Source organism: Ipomoea nil, unplaced genomic scaffold (genome assembly GCF_001879475.1).
Source record: "Ipomoea nil cultivar Tokyo-kokei standard unplaced genomic scaffold, Asagao_1.1 scaffold1431, whole genome shotgun sequence".
Lineage (NCBI taxonomy): Eukaryota > Viridiplantae > Streptophyta > Magnoliopsida > Solanales > Convolvulaceae > Ipomoea > Ipomoea nil.
This window is the reverse complement of record NW_017617859.1, coordinates 346,974-370,016: the sequence shown is the minus strand read 5'-3', so window position 1 is coordinate 370,016 and position 23,043 is coordinate 346,974. Positions and strand designations below refer to the sequence as shown.

At 40.4% G+C, this 23,043-nt stretch overlaps 1 protein-coding gene across 1 annotated transcript; it reads left to right on the top strand.

Moving 5' to 3' along the window:
• Positions 1–14,285: 14,285 nt before the first annotated feature.
• On the top strand, positions 14,286–15,322 carry LOC109188529. Its single transcript, XM_019339186.1, has 2 exons — positions 14,286–14,741; positions 14,888–15,322. The coding sequence occupies exons 1-2, from the start codon at positions 14,286–14,288 to the stop codon at positions 15,320–15,322; spliced, it is 891 nt and encodes a 296-aa protein (XP_019194731.1).
• Positions 15,323–23,043: the final 7,721 nt, after the last annotated feature.

The following is a 23,043-nucleotide window of genomic DNA, read 5'->3' as shown; positions in this document are numbered from 1 at the left end:
ATAATAATAATAATAATAATAATAATAATAATAATAATAATAATAATAATAATAATAATAATAATAATAATAATAATAATAATAATAATAATAATAATAATAATAATAATAATAATAATAATAATAATAATAATAATAATAATAATAATAATAATAATAATAATAATAATAATAATAATAATAATAATAATAATAATAATAATAATAATAATAATAATAATAATAATAATAATAATAATAATAATAATAATAATAATAATAATAATAATAATAATAATAATAATAATAATAATAATAATAATAATAATAATAATAATAATAATAATAATAATAATAATAATAATAATAATAATAATAAATAATAATAATAATAATAATAATAATAATAATAATAATAATAATAATAATAATAATAATAATAATAATAATAATAATAATAATAATAATAATAATAATAATAATAATAATAATAATAATAATAATAATAATAATAATAATAATAATAATAATAATAATAATAATAATAATAATAATAATAATAATAATAATAATAATAATAATAATAATAATAATAATAATAATAATAATAATAATAATAAATAATAATAATAATAATAATAATAATAATAATAATAATAATAATAATAATAATAATAATAATAATAATAATAATATAATAATAATAATAATAATAATAATAATAATAATAATAATAATAATAATAATAATAAATAATAATAATAATAATAATAATAATAATAATAATAATAATAATAATAATAATAATAATAAATAATAATAATAATAATAATAATAATAATAATAATAATAATAATAATAATAATAATAATAATAATAATAATAATAATAATAATAATAATAATAATAATAATAAATAATAATAATAATAATAATAATAATAATAATAATAATAATAATAATAATAATAATAATAATAATAATAATAATAATAATAATAATAATAATAATAATAATAATAATAATAATAAAATAAAATAAAATAAAATAAAATAAAATAAAATAATAATAATAATAATAATAATAATAAAATAATAATAATAATAATAATAATAATAATAATAATAAATAATAATAATAATAATAATAATAATAATAATAATAATAATAATAATAATAATAATAATAATAATAATAATAATAATAAAATAATAATAATAATAATAATAATAATAATAATAATAATAATAATAATAATAATAATAATAATAATAATAATAATAATAATAATAATAATAATAATAATAATAATAATAATAAAATAATAATAATAATAATAATAATAATAATAATAATAATAATAATAATAATAATAATAATAATAATAATAATAATAATAATAATAATAATGATAATGATAATAATAATAATAATAATAATAATGATAATGATAATGATAATGATAATAATAATAATAATAATAATAATAATAATAATAATAATAATAATAATAATAATAATAATAATAATAATAATAATAATAATAATAATAATAATTATTATTATTATTATTATTATTATTATTATTATTATTATTATTATTATTATTATTATTATTATTATTATTATTATTATTATTAATATTAGTCAAAGGGAATAAGTCATGACAAGAAAATAGGGAAGGCTACTGGAAGTTACAACTGTACAAGAATGACATTATATAAAGGCTCTGGTTGCAGAAAAAGGGGATCGCGCTAGTCTCAAATATAAAACTTCTATTCTACATATTCTTCTCTCTCTTTCATTATTCGGCCTACCTATGTGCATGTACTACATCTACAAATATAATAAAGGACTTTCGGCTTGGCTTAGCCCAAAAAGGCCCGTGGTTTTCACCGCTTTGGTTTCCACTTTAAATCCTTGTGTTTGTTTATTGGCTCCCTACAATCACTTTATATCTTTCATATATTTCTCTATAAAAATTTCTATTTATTAATTGGGTTAATTAATTCGGAACCCCGTTAATTAATTCCATCATACACTATGGAATTATTGTCATTTTAATTATTTTATATTAATTTTCTAATATACACTCCGTAAACCAATCAAAATTTATAAATAATTTTTTTTATAATTTTTAATATCATGAACCAAAAATAAAATTGTATTCATTTTAAATTAAAATTATCCATAATTTCAATTTCTTTTGTTTTATTTTGCATACAAATGTATCTTGCAAGTTAATTAGATAAAACTAACCAATAATACAGGTACCATTTTCATATAATTCTTTACTTTCTATATAGAAAAGTAGGTATTAGATCTTGTATTATTTAATATATCATTACCTTTCTCATTTAGTAATTACTCATGAATTAAATGACTCATCAATTACAAATTTATCAAGCAATGTCGCATTATTTAGACAAATTGTAAGACGTGCGTGTGGGGAGAGGGGGTCAGGTGAAATAAACTTCATGTAAAAAGTGATGACTAATATGATATATTCATTTAAGTAAATCAACGATTGATGATTTTTAATTGATTGAGCCACAATAAACTAGATTAGTACAAGAAAATAAGAAAAAATGACAATATTATATTTATAGGCCCAAAGCCCTTAAAATCAATAATTATGTCATGGACTCAGATTCACCTTGCAATGTAGACCTAGATCAAAATACATAATTTATATATTGAATGTTCACAATTTAAATTATGAACATTCAGTATTTAAATTGTGAACATTCAATACATAAATTATGTATTTTTGTACCCGAATCCACCTTGCAAGGTGGACTCGGGTCCACAGAATAATTTGCGCCTTAAAATACATTAGTTGGGTTGAAAAAACAATTCAAGCCAAAATGTTGCAACCTACAAGCCCAACTAAGGTGGGTTGACCAATGAGGAATCCGATTAGAAAGTGCTAACGGCAAAGACATACCACTAAAAACCACTAAGACCAACGACATACTAGGTGAAGATGTCCGGTTAAAGAAGTTGAAATCTGGAATGGAAAAAAAACCCAACCCCCCTCCCCCAGTCGTTATATTATAGACCGCGGTGTAAAAACGGCGCCGTTTCTTTAAGTAAAGAAACGGCCTGCCGTTAGAGTTAACGGAGTCCGCTTGTTTGGTGTATTAAACACCAACTGACACTATATTATATCTAAACCGACACTGCAGTTATATCAAAATGATACTATAGTTATAGTGAAATGAAACTGCAGTGTATATAAAATGAAACTGAATAACATTTCACATATTTGAGTGTATATTGTACAATGAAGCTGTAATTATATCAAAATGATCATATAGTTGTGTTTTAATGAAACTATAGTGTATATAAAATAAAATAAAATAACATTTTCACATATTTGAGTCTATAAATATCGAATGAAACTATAGTTATATCGAAATGAAACTGTAGTTGTGTTGAACTGAAACTGCAATGTATACAAAATGACACTGAATAACAGAGTTACTTTTTGTAAAAGGGTGCGAAACGGCGGAAACTAACACTGTTTATTTTCATTTAAAAAAAAAGACGCGCGGTGCATATTCGATTATGCACCGCGGTGCATAATATAATTTGCCCCCTCCCCCCGCAAATTATGCTGTGCAACGGAATGCACCTTGCAAGGTGCATACGGTTACAAAACGACGCCGTTTTGGTTAAAAAAACGCGCGTCCCACTTAAAGAAGAAATCAAGTTCGATTCCCGGCAATAGCATTTTTATATATCTAGAAATTCATAACTATATATCCACAAATTCATAACTATATATCCACAGTGAATGAATGAAGTAAACTTCCACAATGAATGAATGAATGAAGTAAAAATCCACAATGAATGAATGAATAAAGTAAAAATCCACAATGAATGAACTAAATATCCACAATGATTGAACTAAATATTGTTAGACTATAGTTTATTATTATTATTAATAATGTTATGTTATGATGTAGTCTAGATTAGTCCTAGTCTAGTGGCTATTAATTAATACTCTCTCAGAGAGAACTAACTAATAGCCACTAGACTGGGACTAATCTAGACTACATCATAACATAACATTATTAATAATAATAATAAACTATAGTCTAACAAATATCCCACAATGAATGAACTAAATATCCATAAATTCATAACTATATATCCAGAAATTCATAACTATATATCCATAAATTCATAACTATATATCCACATTGAATGAATGAAGTAAATATCTACAATGAATGAACTAAATATCCACAATGAATGAATTAAATATCCATAAATTCATAACTATATATCCACAAATTTATAACTATATATCCAAAAATTCATAACTATATATCCACAATAATCCAACTTCTTTGTCATTGGCAAACACCAGCTCAACATAATCTTGACACCCTATACTTTATATCTTATTGCATTTTTCACCTTGAAATCCCTGCCTCCTTACCTTTTCTTCCAAAACTTTTTACTTTTTCACATTTTGACACCAAAACTCTTGGTCCACCAGCTCTATTTATATTTTCTAATCACAATATTATTGATTTAAGGAGTAAGTGCTACATATTACATTTAATTTATTAAATTTATGCAATCCGTTTGGCCAACTTTTAAAAATATAAAATAATAAATATGTATTATAAATATTATTATTGTGGACATTATTAATTGATTTTGTAACGGTTGTAACGATCACATTAATGACTATCATTATTATTGTTTTTTTGAAGATTATCATTATTATTGTTTTACGTTTCAAACGTAATTATATATATTTGGTTCGTTGTACTGAATTGTTGATGTTGAAATAAAATATCAAACCGTTGCCTGTTTTTCACTCTATTTTCTCTTCTATATAATATTGTTCATGTTCATCCAACCCGTTCATTAAGCCGAGAACACTAAAAGCTAAATGAATCAATTACAACAATATGTACTATTATTTTTTTTTTTTGAGAGGAACAATATGTACTATTACCAACCCCGTATGTATACATTTTGTATTCTTATTAGTTATTATTCTATTCACAATGTTCGAATTATCAGACTGAATTTTCGTTCTTCAGCAGTTATCAACAAACATTAAATTGAAGCAATACATGAAAAACTAAGTAATACAAAGCACTTCATTCTTTATTTTTATTTTTCATTCCACCCTCATAAATAATGGTGTTGCTAATTAGTACATGCAGGAAGTGAAAGAAGCAGGAGAAGCAGAGAAATTACAAATAGCACGTACGAGGATGTCCACCAAAGCAATCACAAATAATGATATACACACATACTAATTATTACTAAAATAAAACAAGCAATGGGCACAGAAGAGTTTCTCTACGTATTTAAGCATGAATAGAAATCCATCAAGAAAAGCATATCTAACTGATCCAAATATCAAACAACTAATGCTAAAGAACTAAACAACTTCCCATCGCAATTCTCGTACAACTACTTCAGATCCTTGTTCATCTAAATGTCACAACACATCGGGGGAGTAGAGCATGTTTCAGTCATTACCATGTACACAGAGAACAGAAGATTTAAGTAAGCTGCATAACAAATTAACAATCTGTTTCTCTTTTGCACATTACAACACCAAAGCATTTCTCTTTCAAACTACATAGCAAGCCTCTATGAACAATCGAGAGGAAAGAACAGTAAATGGCTATACATCATAGAAAAGATGGGATCATTTCATCATACTGTGAACCCGCTTAATGCCCCGCCCAAGCTGAAAACTATATAAGGTGAATTACAACGTGCATTGACAAAATCAATATTATTATAGACAGGACACTTAAGAATGTAAGGATTGTAAAAACTATCAATTGTGAATCCCTAATGCCTAGAAAAAGGTAGGAGGGGTTGTTATGAAGAAAGAATGAAAAGGCCAAGGCAAAAATAATGATCACTCCTGTGAGGTAAGAAACGAGGTGAGCCGTCTTGCTAGGATTTGGGACACCCATGACACCGTCTTCGAAAACGCGTAGATTTCTACGTGAAGTCGGGTTGTCCCAACAACGTTATCCTAGAAGACGAGAAAATAAGAGAGGAGGTGAGCCACCCCGCTATGATTCGTGCAACCATCACATCGTCTTCGAAAAAGCACGGAGCTCCACGTGAAGTTGGGTCGCCTGATGACGTTATCCTAAGGGGTTGAGAAAAAAAAAAGAGAGCCTGCCTAAACCATTGGCGGGGAGAGGCACATGCCGTACCTTCACTTTACTTCTTATGTTGGGCTTTGGCGTATTGGGAGGATGCTTGATTGAGGTGTGCACATCGTTCCCATTGGGTGGATCGGCTTGAAGGCCCTTAAGAAAATAGGAGGTGAATCCAATTTAATTGCATGCTTCGCAAAATGGTGTGGAGAGTGTGCTCCCTTGAGCTTAATTATATCAATTTAGGGGTTTTTATTTACTTTGTATATTCCTTGAGTTGCATAGTATGCCACATGGTTAATACACTTGCTTGATGATATGAGGGATTTCACCCCTCCGTTTTCTTGCACATTCTTCTTGATTGACCATTTGCATTGATTGAGTTTTCTTTGAAGTATCTTTGGCACTTATTTGTTTTTGAATTCATAACTTGCTTGAGGACAAGCAAGGATTAAAGTGTGGAAACTTGTAATAAGTGCCTAAGACACTCATTTATGAGGGTTTATGGGTTGTTTTGTGCTTAATTATGATCCTTTGTGGTTGATTTATGGTCAAATACATATGAATGTGCTAATGTATTGCAAAGCTCTACCATTTCTTGCCCTTTAGTGTTTGTGAAGGGATTTGAGTTTAGAAGGACGCATATGGGCATTTACCGGAGCAATTGAAGAAGAGTGCAAGGAGGAGCGATACACACTTGTGGCACTCTCATGGATCCAGAACAGAAGATTGCACGAGAAGGATCCATACTTGTGGATTTGTCACCAGATCACTTAAGTTCCCGATCCACGAGCGTGGTGGATTAATGGTTGGCTCGTAGATCTAGTCCAGACGCGAATTAAAGTGCTACCCGGGAGAAAAAGCTATAAATAGACTAGATTTAGATATTTTAGGAGGTTGGTTAGTTTTGGAGCTAAAGTTAAAGTTAGAGATCACTTCTATGTTTTATATTACATCTCTCCAGCCTCTCAAGAACATTGGATTGAAGATCTTCTTGGAATTAGATTGTGGATTGCAATTGTGATTGAATTCTTGTTATGAGTGGTTGCTTGATTGCATCTTGTGACTTAGAGCTTAACTCTCTTGATTCTTCTAGGATCAATTGATCTAGGCAAGAGATTGCTAGATCAATTGAAGCCTCCATTCCACTTGTATTTCCCTTCTTAAGGTCCGAGATTACTAAGACCGGAACTTGGTGAAGACAAGGTGTTCGATGAAATGACTCTTAGGACTATAGTGTGACAACACAAAATTTAATTTTATAAATCCAATTTTAAGAAAATCCAAAATAGCCAATTTTCACTCCATAAAAATTTTTGCAATGAAATCGGTGTTGAATAAATTATTTTGAGCCACTTTTAAATACATTCAACATCAAGACTTGATTTAAAACCAACATTCTAAATTTTTGAGTACTTAGTGTGCCATGTTTTGAATTGAGAAACCTATCTGAGTGAAACCGAAAGAGTTTTGAGAAGCCTAAATCAAGTGTTTATCTAGAAATCATTTTGGGAAAATTCCTTTTTCAACACCAACTATTTTAAATAAAAATTCTAGTCTTGGGTTCATGGAGCATGGTGGACCACAAGCTATCCAAAACCTTTTCTTGATTCATCTTTTAGCCAAGCTATTTTACTCTTTTGCCATCCACCAATCATAGGATATCCTCCTAGGGTTTTGAACCCATATAAAAGGAATAGTAATCTCATGTTTTCTCCTAATTCCCAACTTTGGCTGCCCAAACCATAGCTCTGCTAGACCAAAGAGAAATCACAGTAAGTTTCCATTCATTTCAGCCTCCCTTCTATCCTTCTTTCTCTGAGAACTTAGTAGTAAGTTGGTTGTTGGCTTGTTTGAGTTGTTTAGGAGGTGAAGGAGCTTATAGCTGAAGTGAGAAGAAGAGGGAATCCACACAAGGAGGAGGATTCTACAAAGGTATAACCCATGGCCTCCCAAAGCTATTTCTAGACTATGTGAAGTCTATTTTTGAGTAGAAATGAGTAGAAACGCTAGTTTATTGAAGTGTTTGGGCTATCAAGTGATCTATTGTTGAGTTAAGATGTGTTGTTGATGGTTTTGATGTGTTGGATTTGCCTGAGGATTTTATTGCAGATGAAAAGAAGTCCACTGGTGCACAGACAGTGTGCACCAGTAAGCTTCACGGGCCTAGCCAACGGCCCTCAGAGGAGGCTGTTGGCTAGAACCGTGAGGGACCGGCTCTAGGGGACGGCCCTAGGAGAGGGCCGTTGCCCTGAGCCATGTTTTTGGCGGACCAAGGAGCGGGCCTCGTTAAGCCCCGCCTAAAGCTCCGTTGAGTAGAACCTGTGCAGTGGTCGGGTCCTTGTGGCTCAGCTACGTGTCGTTTCATACCAAGAGTCGCGGGCCCTTGTGGCTCGGAACCTCGGGGCCTTCTTGACGCACGTTTTGACGTTGATTTCGTTGAATTTGGAGAAGAATTGAGCTCTTTGAGTTAGATTTTGTGAAGGAAATAGTTGTAGTAGTTTGTCTAGTGAATGAAAGTGTTGAAGTATTAGATTTTTGAACATCTATTTGCTGAGCATGTAATTATTTGATTGATAAGTAGAGAAGTATGTTTGTTATTGGTTGAGTTTAGCTAGAAGAGCATGCTTAGAGTGTCTTCTATGATTTATTGAGTTTATTGCCAAGTTCTTAAATGTTGAAGTTTACAGTGTATGAACTTCTTGTATGCTATATTGCAATGTTTGAGCTTAAGTCGAGTACTTTGAGTTCCAAGAGCATGTTAAATATTTGCTAAGTGATTGTAGAGAAGATTTGTCATGTTATGATTAACAAGCATGATTTATTAAATTATTGAGATTTCACAATGAATAGAAATGGAAGCATTTTTTACAGTGAATTGCATTTGAACATATCATGTTTTAAAAGTGCATAAGTGGCCAACGTGAGCCTAAGTATTATTTTCCAAAAACTCATATCCATTTTGGAAAGTCATTATCTTGTCATATTTAGAATGTGTTGAGAAGTTATGTGCATATTTGCATAAGAAAAGTGTTGCATGAGTGATATCTATATGTATCTATTGTGAGGAAAATCTTTTTTTTCGAGGACTCGTAGGGACTATGTCCTTTCGGAGTAAAAGAGCCTTGTAAGTATCGCAAGTTGTAGGCACATTGCTGAACGACGTAAATCTTGTCTTCCTTGCCTTTTCTGCCATTGTTATTGTTTCTTGTTCTTGTTAATCTCAACACTAGTCATATCAACTATGCTCTGATACCAATTTGTTGAGATTAACAAGAACAAGAAACAATAACAATGGCAGAAAAAGTAAGGAAGACAAGATTTACGTGGTTCGGTAATGTGCCTACATCGACGGGAGTGAAACAATACTCTTATTCATAGTGATGGTGATAGTGGTGACACAACCCCTTAGGGATACAACCAATATATTTATAGGCATCTAATCCCCGTACAATAGGTCTACCCGTTTCACTCCTACTCCTAGTATGAGACAAACTCATATTCCTGATCCATATATGAGACAAACTCAACCGCTAGTTCAAGTACAAAATTTGAGGTATCAAAGTTTGATGGTACAGGGAATTTTGTGTTATGGCGGTCTAGGGTAAAGGATGTTTTGGCATATAAGGGCCTTCTGAAAACTTTGAGGGCGGAAAAGCCAGCTAATCTGGAAGAGGCTGATTGGGAGGAGTTGAAGAAGCATGAAGCTATGAACGTGCTTCAAGACGATGACTCTTATTATAGTGAAGGTGATGTTCTAGCGGTAACTAGTACCAAGTTCGAAAATTGTTTGGACTTGTTGGACGTTTCTAGAGTCTAGATGAGAAGGTGGTGACGGGCGCTGTGGTGTTGGGCAGCGTGGATATCAGGAGAGGTTGTGGACCTGGTATGTGCAGACGCTTCAGGATGAAGCGGTTCATGAACATGCACTGGGAACGTTTGATGCTACATTTTGCGTGTTGCTAACTAGTGGTGATAGCTGGTTAGTGGAGCATTGGGCAAGGAACACGGGTTCAGTGTGACTTTGCAGGGGCGCTGTTGTGTTGGGGCAGCGTGGATATCAGGAGAGGACATGGAGCTGGTATGAGCCGGATGCAGGAGGTCAACTAAACGAGACAGTTAGCATGAGTCGCGGCGGTATAACAAGTCAACGGCTGAGGGCGAATGGCTTGGGATGAAGCGGTTCATGTACATGCACTGGGTAACGTTTGATGTTGCGTATGCATGTGGCTGGCTAGTTGGGATGAGCATGGTTGTTCCTACCCATGTGTATATGTGAGATAAATCTTTTTCTCCTAAAGGGCATATTTATGAAGGTGGAGATGGTGAGATAAGTCATTTCTACTAAAGGACATATTTGCCAAGGTAGAGATTTGTTGAGTTATCTTTTCTCCTAAAGAACATATTCGCCAAGGTGGAGATAGTCTTTCTCCTAAAGGGCATATATGTGAAGGTGGAAATGGTGAGATAAGTTTTTTCTCCTAAAGAGCATATTCGTCAAGGTGGGGATTTGTTGAGTTATCTTTCTCCTAAAGAGCATATTCGTCAAGGTGGAGATTGTTGAGTTTGTCTCATATATGGATTATGAATATGAGTTTGTCTCATACTAGGAGTAGGAGTGAAATGGGTAGACCCTTTGTACAGGGATTAGATGCCTATAAATATATTGGTTGTATCACTAAGGGGTTGTGTCACCACTATCACCATCACTATGAATAAGAGTATTGTTTCACTCCCGTGGATGTAGGCACATTGCCGAACCACGTAAATCTTCTCTTCCTTACCTTTTCTGCCATTGTTATTGTTTCGTGTTCTTGTTAATCTCAACATGTGTATTCTGTTATGAGTTTATGTGTATTCTGTTATGAGTTTATGTGCATTCGAAACAGAGGATTTTTTTTAACAACTTAACAAAACGACGTCGTTTTGGGAGGCGCGGGGCGCACAGTGCTATGTGCGCCCTGGTGCACGGAATAACGATTGATGAATCCTAGCAGCCACCTGCACCAACAACAACGAGAACAGAGGAGGGGCCACTACCATGGCTGAGAGAGACGCCGAATGGAGAGAGAATGAGGTCGCCGACCGTCGTGCACCACCGTTTTCCAAAACCCAGCACCTCAACCCTCCGCCTTCTTTCTCAGCCTCCCATCCAGCGACTGTGACCCGAATCCGTCAACAGCGTCACCTTAAGCTTCGGGAAGCCGGTCAGGGATCGTAGCACTACCGCCATGACCAAGTATCCTTTTGCCGTTGCCAGTGACGGAACGTCACCACGAATCCAGTTTCGCCGCTGCCGTCGTTGCCATCCGTCTGCAGCCGCGATGCTCCTACCATCCACCGCAGGCGTTGCTTCACCAGCCTCGTTGACGTTGACCACACCAGTCAACAAAGGTCGACGGTGCGTAGATAACAATTTGAAGGTTCTGGCGATTGAAAGCAACACCTTTTAGTAGACATTTATATATATTACAAAAACATTGATTTTGATTCCGTAATTTTATATATACATTCATTCCAACAAAATCAACTTTTATATTGAAATCAATTTTATATGTAAACACAACACTTGATTCCAACAAAATTGCAATTACATACATATAAGTTGTACGCAGCTTGAATCTCATAATCAACAAAACAATGCGATTTGATTTTGATAACATATGGTGACAAAGATTACATATTTCAATAGTGCAGTGGCCATCAATCGATTCACGAAAAACATTCAACAGGGATAATCAACAACCCACAATCAATTAAACTTTATAATTAAAAATCTCCAAATATCATGAACCCTAATTTTAGTGATTAATCAATATACAAGCAGGCTCTGATACCAAATGTTTAATAATCTCTTATGCACTATAACTTTAATGCGGAAATCAATTAACTAAACAATGTTCATGATCATGATTTTTTAATAAAACTTACTTGATTCATGGGAGACGTAATCTCTGTACTTCACCTCTCCCTAGAGTTTTCCTAGGTATTTATAGATGTGATGAGAAACCCTCTTTCAAGAGGAATTGGTAACTTCCTTTTTAGGAATAGAAATCTTTTTAGGAATGTGAAACCTCTTTTTAGGAGACCCATAACCATTTTCCATTATATATCTTTTAACCCTTATAAACTTAAATTTTAACAGAATGAGAGAGAGGGAATTTCACCCTGTAATTCCGTATTTACACATCACTAATCATCACCGTGAGTAGCTTATGGAATTACAACATTTATTATATAAATCAGTGTAAGGAAATAATTCTTTTTAACAAGTAATACAAGTAACAAATAACATCTATATATTACATTACAAAATTACGGGAATCTATGTGGGAAAAGGTGAGTGGTTCCTGAGAGATACCCCAAATCAGCCGCATGGACGGGAGGCCAGACTAGCCAGCCGGATCTACAGGCGATGCATTACTTGATAGGAGGAAGATCCCCAGAGACCTCCCGGACACGGTACAGGACGTCTCATAAGTGGCAGCGACTCACCTCCTAACAGCCAGCCCACCTGCCGGCGCGTCCCCGGGCGGACTCTCAGAACTGATGCGATCGGGCGACCAGCTACGGTAGTCAGCGTGTCCCCGGCCGAACACCCCTACAAGGTTTAGTTGGGCAACCAGGCCACACGGGCGGTGCGTCCCCGACCGCGTGCCTTTCCGGGACCCAGCCGGGCGACCAGGCTTTGCAGATAGGGTGTCATTGACTAGGAGCAAACACTCAGGAAGGCGCCCCCCTCGCAGTCGGGACCATTCCTGACCAGGTGCCCCCCAGAGACGCGTATCAGCGGATCCTGCGGAAGCAATCTTTGCTCGTTAGGTAGTTTCCTTAGTTAATTTAGACAATAAAGGAAGTTAGTTAGCGACTACATCAGCCCTTACGTCAGCCCTACCTCTTTGACTCGGTTGAAACGCCAGCCCTACTTACCATGTATAAACCCCACATCTATGTATACATATCCCCCTGGGATCATTATATAAGGGATCGGCATTTTTGGAGCGCAAAACTCTAGAATAATAAGATGATATTATTTTCTCTCTCATTGAGACCTTGATCCTTGTTTTCATCACCTCCAAAATATAACAAATATCCGGTAGTATTGGCCTGCCGGGCAGCCATCGAGGTTGTGAAAACCAACATTGGCGTCGTCCGTGGGGATCGAAACCAAAGGTCCCGTTCCTAAGCTTTGTCGATGGCACGTACCAGACGAAACAATCGCAACACGGGTTCCAACGATGCTGCCCTGCAGACTAACGGGCATGTGATAGTTATCGCGAACCCGCCAGAGCTGCCCGCAGATAGCCGTGCATCCGTTGGTGACCTGAGGAAGCGCATACTGTCGCGCTGACCCCTGAGTCGTCGAGGGGGAACCCACCAGCACCTATCGCTCAGGCCCATGCCAAATTCGCGAAGTTGTTGGCGCAAGCCTTTGAAGCATACGTGCGGGGGCAAGGACCGGAGCTCCTGGGCGAGATCTAGAGGCCCGCGCGATCGGTTCCTGCGGAGGCCCAGCGAGGAGTATCCAGTCATTCGGAACACTCAGGGATCAACACACCGGCTGATCGGGGGGCTAATTTCTCAGCACACTCTAGGCTCGGACCCCTAGCCTCGACGCTGTCAATCATGGAGCACCTCGGTGGACGGGGCGAACAACAACTGCCTGCCTGGTTAACCAATGAGCAGCCACGGGCAATCATTCATATGAGAGCGGCTACCCGACAAAGGCGAGAAGCCGCAGAAGGCATGGGAGAGTCATCCGCGCAACTCGACCAGAATAACCCGGAAATGGCCGGCCTATTCACTGCCGTGCAAGAGCTGCGGCAGATAGTCGAAGGAAGAGACCGGCTGGTCGCAAATAGCCTCTTGACTGCCTCGCCTTTCTCGACACAGGTGCAAGCTTATAGGGCGCCGGCTGGATTCAAGCTGCCCGATCATCCCACTTTCGATGGCACGGGGGATCCGCGCGACCATGTCATCAGTTTTTAGGCCAAGATGCAGGTAATCGGGGCTGATGCTCAGATGATCTGTTGGGTATTCATCCCGACACTGACCGGGCTGGCTCAGTGGTGGTTCATCAGACTCCCCCCAGGATCCATCAACACTTTCGAGGATTTAGCCACCTAGTTCCTGACACACTTCACTGGAAGTATGAAGCCTAAAAGATCTGTCTCGGATCTGGCCAGGATACACCAGGACGAAAGGGAGAGCCTAGGCAAGTATATTGCGCGTTGGCAGAAAGAAGCGCAGGCGGTGGATGGCCTAAACGATCAGACAGCCCTGACGTTCTTCATCGATTCCTTGAGAGTGGACGGGCATTATAGCCGGTTGCGAGACGAGAACCCCAAAATATACGCAGAGGCCATCCAGCGGGCCAATCAGCTGGCCGACACGGAGGAAGCGGTGAAACAGAAGTGCAGACAAGAAGTTTCTTCTAAAAGACCCCGGGCGGATAACCCTCCCGAGGGGCGAGCGGCGAAGGAAGCCGTTTCTCGTGTGAGAGCTCGTCCAATCATGGATCGACTAGGAACTCCTGCCCCCCGGCCGATGGCACGCCTGTCCACGAGGTTCGCGCCCGGTTTCCTCCACCTCCCCCAATTCACCCAGGTGATAGGTCCCAAGTGGTCGGGGCAAGCCCCCCACCTTACTGACGGTAGCACCGCACAAGCAATAATTCTGCGGAGGATTGGGAGGGATTAAAGGAAGAAATTGAGGCGCTCATTAAGCGTGGCCGGCTGTTGCCCTTTAACCAGTGGCGCAGGCCAGGCTCGGCCGAGCAGCAGGGGGTGACCAAGCAAAGCGGGACGAAAATTGGCGACAAGGATAAGCAGCCCATGCGAGAGGAGGACGGAGATCAGAATCAGCAGCACAACCCGGTGATAAACACGATAGTAGGTGGTCCCAAAGGAGGTGACTCTGCGAGAGCCCGGAAGGCACACACCCGAGGCCCCGCGCCGCATCGGCACGCCCTGGTTATCGCAATGGACATTCAGGGATTGGTCACCCGGCGGGTGCTGGTGGATACGGGAAGCAGCGTCAACGTGTTGTACTGGGAAGCCTTTCAGAAGTTGGGCTTGGCCCGGGAACAGATGCGACCAGTCAGGACCCCCTTGGCCGGATTCACTGGTGATGCGGTCGAGGCTGAAGGATGCGTCTCTTTGACCATCGAGCTGGGCACTTGGCCTTAGGTGAGAAGATTGGAAATGGATTTTGTCTTTGTTGCTCTGGAGTGTGTACACAATGTTATCCTCGGTCGACCTGGGATAGAGGATCTAGGAGCCTTGATCTCCATCGAGCATCTGTGTATGAAGTTTCGCACACCGACTGCCGTAGGAGTGGTGCGGTGCGATCAGAAGACGACTCGTAGTTTTTACCTGCAGGCCTGCCGAACTCTGTGTTTGGCCGACCAGCAGAGCGTTTGACACCGGCAGTCGAGCTGGAGGAAATCATCCTAGAGGCTGAGTATCCGAGCAGAGTGGTCCAGATCGGGATTGGCCTGCCTAACTCTGTGAAGCAGGCGGTCATGACAGTCTTAAAGGAATATAAGGAACTATTCGCATGGGGGCCTGAAGACATGCCGAGAGTCGATCGATCAATTATAACCTTCAAGTTGGCGGTCGACCCCAACCTCAAGCCCGTGGCTCAGAAGAGGAGGCATCTGTCAAATGACCACAGGGAATTTGTAAAGAAAGAAGTGGATGCACTGCTAGCCGCAGGGCACATTCGGGAGGTTAAATACCCCGGTTAGTTGGCCAACGTGGTGTTGGTGCCCAAGTCACCGACGTGGAGAATGTGCATCGACTACACCGACCTCAACAAGGCGTGCCCAAAGGATCCGTTCCCTCTGCCCCGGATCGACCAGTTACTCGACGATACGGCTGGTTGCGCCCTGCTTAGCTTCATGGACGCCTTCCGCGGGTATCATCAGATATTCATGCACTAATCGGATGAGGAAAAGACCGCCTTCATCACACCGGACGGGGTGTATTGTTACAAGGTAATGACTTTCGATCTCAAAAATGCTAGAGTTAGGGGTGACCACGGTTCGGTTCGATCCGGACAGTTCGAATCGAACCGTACACTGTTGAACCGGAACCAGAACCGAACTGTCTGTACGGTTCCGGTTCCAGTTCCTAACCGGAACTAATATTGTTCCGGTTAAGGTTCGAGACGAAAAGGAACCGGACCAAACCGGAAAAAATTAAAAATTATAGTGTTGTTTCAATTTATTTTTTTTTTAAATAAATCTGGTTAGAACCGGTGATTCCAACCAGAACCTTATTATAAGGTTCCGGTTCCGGTTTCTCCATTTTCGGAACCGGAACCGCGGTCACCCCTAGCTGGAGCCACCTACACTCGGATGGTGGCCCGTTTGTTCAAATGGCTGATGGGCGGATCAATGGCCGCCTACGTGGATGACATGCTTGTCAAAAGAAAAGAAGAGGCGGACCACGTGAAAGACTTGACGGACTGCTTTGAGATCATGAGGAAGTTTAACTTGAGGCTAAATCCCAAGAAGTGCGTGTTTGCGGTCCGCGGATGAAAGTTTCTAGGATATATGGTCACCCGGCGAGGAATCGAACCGAATCCGGAGAAAGTGCGGGCCATCCTGGATATGCAACCACCTAGTAGTCTCAAAGAAATGCAGCGATTGACAGGACGGATGGCTGCCCTCAGCCGATTCTTGTCTAAGTCCGTCGATAGGGCCCTCCCCTTCTTCGAAGTCGTGAAGAGGCAAGACGGGTTCTGGTGGACTGGAGAATGTCAGGCAGCCTTCGAGGACTTGAGGAAGTACCTCCAAGCTCCACCCCTCCTGTCGAAACCCAAGGCGGGAGAAACATTGTTGTTATACCTAGCTGCCTCCCATAAGACAGTTGGAGCTGTGCTTGTGCGGGAAGAGGAAAAGGCTCAATTGCCAGTTTACTACATTGGGCGGACTCTGAAGGGCGTGGAAATCAATTATTCACCTCTCAAGAAAGTAGGGCTTTTGCCCTGGTCACTACGGTCAGGAAGTTGGTACCTTACTTTCAAGCTCATACAGTTCGGGTTCTGACTGACTTGCCCCTGCCAGCGTGCTGCGTAGTCCGGCCTCATCCGGACGACTATTCACATGGGCGATGGAGCTCACCCATTACGTGATCGAATACGCCCCGCGACCATCCATCAAGGCTCAAGCCTTAGCTGACTTCATAGTAGAATGCTCTGCCTACCCGGTCGAGGGCTCTTTGGTCGAAGGCCCAGAAGCAGCGGAATGGTGGGAAATACACACTAATGGTGTTGCCAGCTCCAAACACTACGGGGGCAGGGTTATGATCACCACCCCGGAAGGATTCCGCCTATACTACGCCTTGAGATACAATTTCCAGACTTCGAATAATGAGGCAGAGTACGAGGCGGTCATCGAGGGGTGATGTTATCACATCTTTGCTTGTTATTATAGTTATTTTGAATCATCTCAGTATTTAAGTTCTTTAATTTTGCTTATTTAATACATATTTTCCTTGCTATTATCATTTAATTATGGTTCACACTTGTTTTGAATGTTTTACGGTGTTTGTTAGTGTTTTTGAACCATTGTAGGTCAATTCTATGAGCAAGGGAAGTTCAAGGATGAGTTTGGAGCAATTTTGGACAAGTTCGGGGACCAGAAGGCTCGACGTGTCGAAAATTTCCAGAATGTTTGGTTATCGGGACCTGCTGGTCTCGACGCGTCGAGACTCAGCTCGACGCGTCGAGCGAAGGCGCTGAAATCAAAGGAGTTAAAAAGGGCGTTGGCTTCAGCAATTCAACTTCAATTCCAAGTTCCAATTCCAACTTCAATTAAATACGGCAATTTCTTTATTAATAGGAATTATAATTTGAGTCCAATTTTGTACAAGATTCCTATTTCATCTCAACTTTGTACCCACTATAAAATCCCTCCTTCCTCAACCCTAAAGAGAGACCGTGAGAATTCAGAGATTCTTGGAGACAAGAAGGAGAGAAATCAAGAGCCACAAGTTGTCTTGGAAAGCAAGAAGAAGACTAGGGAGATTTGGGAAAATCGTCTGGTTAATTCTTGTACTCTTTTGATGATTTGTAATTCTTTATTCATATTTGCTATGTATAATTTAGTCATGCTTGGCTAAATTCTTTAGAGATTCTTGGGTAAAAGTGTTTATGAACCTATGTGCCTGAGCTCTCAGTTTCTTTAATATATTATTATTTGGGTTTAATACTTGTGTTGCAATCGTGATAATATTGTTTGATGCTTGTAATTAATGGCCATAGTTACTAGCTTCATAGCCATGTTTGTGTCACCAATGGGAGTTGGGGCATAAATTAGGGCACACACGATTGCACCTAATGGTTGGTCCTTGGGAAAGGGGAACTTATTAGGGGAAGTTTATTCTAGATTATTACTCATCGGGAGATGGTAGTAATTAGGAATAATTGAATGCTGATCTTTGATCTTATTGGGTGTTTAAGCCATGGGAGTGGAAATTCACTAGGAATAGAGATTACGGGAGTAATTCGATTCCACTTTGCATTCCCACACAAATCTTAATTCCAAACTAAATATTGCAAACGATAATTGGCACTAGGTGATTAAATACTTGAATCCCATGAATCTCAACTTCTCTCTAATTGTTTTCAAAATCCTGAACCTCTGTTTTATTTTATTTATTTTATGCCAATCAATCATCTATGTAATTGTTAGGATAGCTCTAATGAATAAGTTAGTAACTAGTGCTTGATACAACCACTTCCCTGTGGATCGATAATTCGTACTCCGAGAATTATTTGTTTGCAAATATACTACGCATCAAGGGGCTGCGTTTAGTCATCGCCCTCCATGTCGCCATGGTACACATAAAGACGGATTCCCGCCTGGTGGTCAACCAGTTGAAGAACGAATGCGTGACCAGGGAGGAAAGGCTAGTACTCTATAAGGATGTGGTCGAGGGGTTGCTAGATAAATTGGAAGCCTATGAGATTGCCCACATCCCGCGAGCGGAAAATACGGAGGCAGATATCCTATCTAAGTTGGCTTTAGGAAGTACACCTTCACACCTGTCGATGGCTTGTCGCACCGAGGTCATAGAACGGACGAGCACCAAAGTATTCTCGGTCTGCACAGTTGTCCGGTTGTCCACTTCCCCGTCTGACCGCGAGAACTCCTCCGATTGGCCATGGTTTGCGGACATGGTTAGATACAAACAGAAAGCAGAGTTGCCCAACAAAAAGGAAGACGGTGGGGCATTAGGAGGAGGGCTCCCTCCTACGAGTTGGTGGACAGGTTGCTCTATAAATGATCCCATAGGGCGCCACTGTTGCATTGCCTACCTCCCAAAGATGCTAAGACCGTGATGGCTGTCGCCCATCGAGGGATCTACGCGGCCCACCAGGGGGCCAACACTTTGGCCACAAAGCTCATCATTCAGGGTTACTACTGGCCAACCATGGTAAAAGATTGCGTCGAAGAAGTGCAAAGATGCTCCGTGTGCCAAATGTTCGCTAGAAAGGGCACTCGACCGAAGACCTTCTATACACCGATCACCACCGCGATCCCATTTGCCAAATGAGGCATCGAACTGCTCGGGTCACTCCCCCAAGCGCCTGGGCGAGTGCGCTTCTGTATAGTGGCTGTGGACTATTTCACTAAATGGGCAGAGGTAGAGCCCTTGGCGACTATCACCGAGTATCAGTGTCGCCGTTTCGTTTGGAAAAACATCATATGCAGATTCGGGCTACCCAAGCAGGTGGTAACGGACAACGAATGGCAGTTTGATAACCGAGCCTTCGCGGCCTTCTGCGTGCAGAACGACATACGTCACATTAAGGTATCCGTAGGCTACCCCCAGGCCAACGGACAGATCGAGAACCTGAATCGCACCATCTTGAACGGGCTGCGAAAGAAGCTGGAAGAGTTGGGAGGCATATGGGTCGAACAGTTAGAAAAGGTATTATGGGCTTACTGAACAACTTCGCGAAGGGCAACGGCCGAAACCTCCTTTTCCATGGCATACGGGTTCGAGGTGAAGGTCCCGACGGAACACTTAGTGCCTAGCCGGTGAGTCCTGCTGTACAATGATGAAGGCAATGAGGAAAAGTTGCGGATTGAGAAAAATCTCTTGGAAGAAAGGCGAGACGTGGCTTATGCCCAGGTAGTCGAATACCAGCAAGCTGTCAAGCGCTATCAGGATAAAAGAGCCAAAACCAAATACCTCCAAGTAGGGGATCTTGTGTTGATGGAAAGGACGGCTAGTCGGCCCACCGAGGGGGGAAAATGGCGGTCAAGTGGGAATGACCATACCGGGTGGTGAGTGAAGTCTACCCGGGGACTTACCGGTTAGAAACCACGGAAGTAGAACCCGTGGAGCGGACTGGAATGCCCACCATCTTAAAAAAATTATACCAGTAACCGGGCAGTTGCATTTGTTTCCCAGTTTTTAATCTTTGATTAGTTTGTTGTAGGCACCTAGCGGCCATTAGTTTCGTGGAATTTCCTTTCAGTTGATTGACAATAAAGTTCAAGTTACTTCGGCAACGGGGTTCTCCTTAGGTTGTGGTCACCTCATCTCCACGAGGATGGCCGATACCGCATGCTCAGGCGAAGGCGGCCATGCCGCGAGGATGATCACCCCCTCTCTACAAGGATGGCTAATAACGCCTGCTTAGGCGAAGGCGGCCATGCCGCGAGGATGATCACCTCCTCTCTACGAGGATGGTTGATACCGCGTGCTCAGGCGAAGGTGGCCATACCGCGAGGATGATCACCTCTCTACGAGGATGGCCGATACCGCCTGCTCAGGCGAAGGCGGCCATGTCGCAAGCGAGTTTTGGAATGTTCCTCGGGGGCTTGTAGGCAGCCAGCCTCGCCCACTGAGGGACTCAACGATGTGGCAACTCTAGAGTCCATCCGCGCAACATGGGCGGACAGCTGTACTCAAAAAATAAACAGGCCTGAAGGAAAAGAAAGCAGTCGATAAACAAAAGCCCGCCGGGCAACTTTTCGCATTCAAAAGCCCCGAAGGGCAGATTACATTCAAAAAAGGAGCGAAAAGGGAGAGAAAATAGACGACTAGTATACTCTAAGTTCACCCTTGCCCAGCTGAAGCGTTCTCTTGGCAGGCTCGAACTTCGATTTGGGGATGGTGCGGAGACATGTAAGCGTTCTCCCGATCGTAATAAGGATCACGACGCAGTCTTGTTTAAGCTTAAATTTGCTCCATAGATATACCGAAAAATATCTGGAAATCGAAATTCTTCACGGACATGTATTATTTCTGCGGAGAAGATGTCGACTTCTTGTGGGTTCGCACAGCTGATATTTCAGAGGCAAAGTCTGTTGGATATTCACCATCCCTTTGATGGGTAGTTAAGGAGGAGAAGAATTTTTTCCTTTCTTTTGAATCTGCACCCGCTCAACCGGTAGAGTGCCCATCATGTTCTACACTAGCATAAGGGATCTTTTTTCTTAGCTAGATTCCCTCGTATGTACTCGAAAGATCAACTTTGCAGCCGTTGATCCTTTTTGGTGGGTTGCATTCTTGACACAACAGTGGCTGTACCAAGCCCGGGGAGACTTGGCCTACCTGCGTAAGCTGGAATAGCTGCTGAAATAGGGGCAGGGTAGCCTCCACCCTAAAGCGATGACAGTAGGTGAGGAAGGCAGCCGACGAGCTGCAAGAATTGGGCGTCAGCCAACCGGGCATTATCCCTTAGTATTGGAGAAGAGAAGGTGGAAGGACGGGATAAGACTGAGAAGCGATATGGAAAAAAAGGAAAGGAGGAAGTAGAGTATTTATAAGGTTAGACGGGCGATGAGATCCTGACGCGCGTCTCAGATCGGACGGACGGAGGTCGTTGATGTTACATTTGTGGTGACGGTTATGAAGAGACACGTTTTGAAAACGTAACCGGCGGAATTAGCAAAAAAAGTCAGGATTAAGTCTATCGCGACTGTATTGCTCCGCAGAACCAGTCGGGAACAACGGGACCAGTCGGGAACAACGGAATCAGCTAGGAACCCGCTCGGGTTGCTGATGAATCCGGGCAAACCAAAAAGCCAGGCGGCCAGGGTGTTTGTGGAACTTGTGTTCTTTTATCTTTCTTTACTTTTTTAGGTTAACGTTAAGCTAAAACCTAAAAAAGTGAGGGACTGGTGATAGATACCCCAAATCAGCCGCCTGGACGGGAGGCAAGACTAGGCAGCCGGATCTATAGGCGATGCATTACTTGATAGGAAGAAGATCCCCGGAGACCTCCCGGACACAGTACAGGACGTCTCATAAGTCGCAACTACTCTCCTCTTAGCAGCCAGCTCACCAGCCCGCACGTCCCCGTGCGGACTCTCAGAAGTGATGCGATCGGGTGACCAGCTACGGTAGTCGGCGTGTCCCCGGCCGAACACCGCCACAGGGTTTGGTTGGGCGACCAGGCCACATAGGCGGTGCATCCCCGACCGCGTGCCTTTTCGGGACCCAGCCGGGCGACCAGGCTTTGCGGATAGGGTGTAATTAACTAGGGGCAAGCACCCAGGAAGGCGCCCCTCACAGTCAGGACCATTCCTGACCGGGTGCACACCCAGGGACGCGTATCAGCGGATCCTGCAGAAGCAATCTTTGCTCGTTAGGTAGTTTCCTTAGTTAATTTAGACGATAATGGAAGTTAGTTAGCGGCTGCATCAGCCCTTACATCAACCCTACCTCTTTGACTCGGCTGAAACGCCAGCCCTACTTACCATGTATGAACCCCACATCTATGTATAAATATCCCCATGGGATCATCATGTAAGGGATCTGCATTTTTGGAGGGAAAAACTCTAGAAAAATAAGATGATATTATTCTCTCTCTCATTGAGACCTTGATCCTTGTTTTCATCACCTCAAAAATATAACAAATATCTGGTAGTGTTGGCCTGCCG

Coding starts and splice junctions, on each gene's coding strand:
- LOC109188529 (XM_019339186.1), top strand. CDS start 14,286: ATGAAGCCTAAAAGATCTGTCTCGGATCTGGCCAGGATACACCAGGAC. Junction 14,742..14,887: donor ACCTCCCCCAATTCACCCAG/GTGATAGGTCCC, acceptor CCCTTTAACCAG/TGGCGCAGGCCAGGCTCGGC.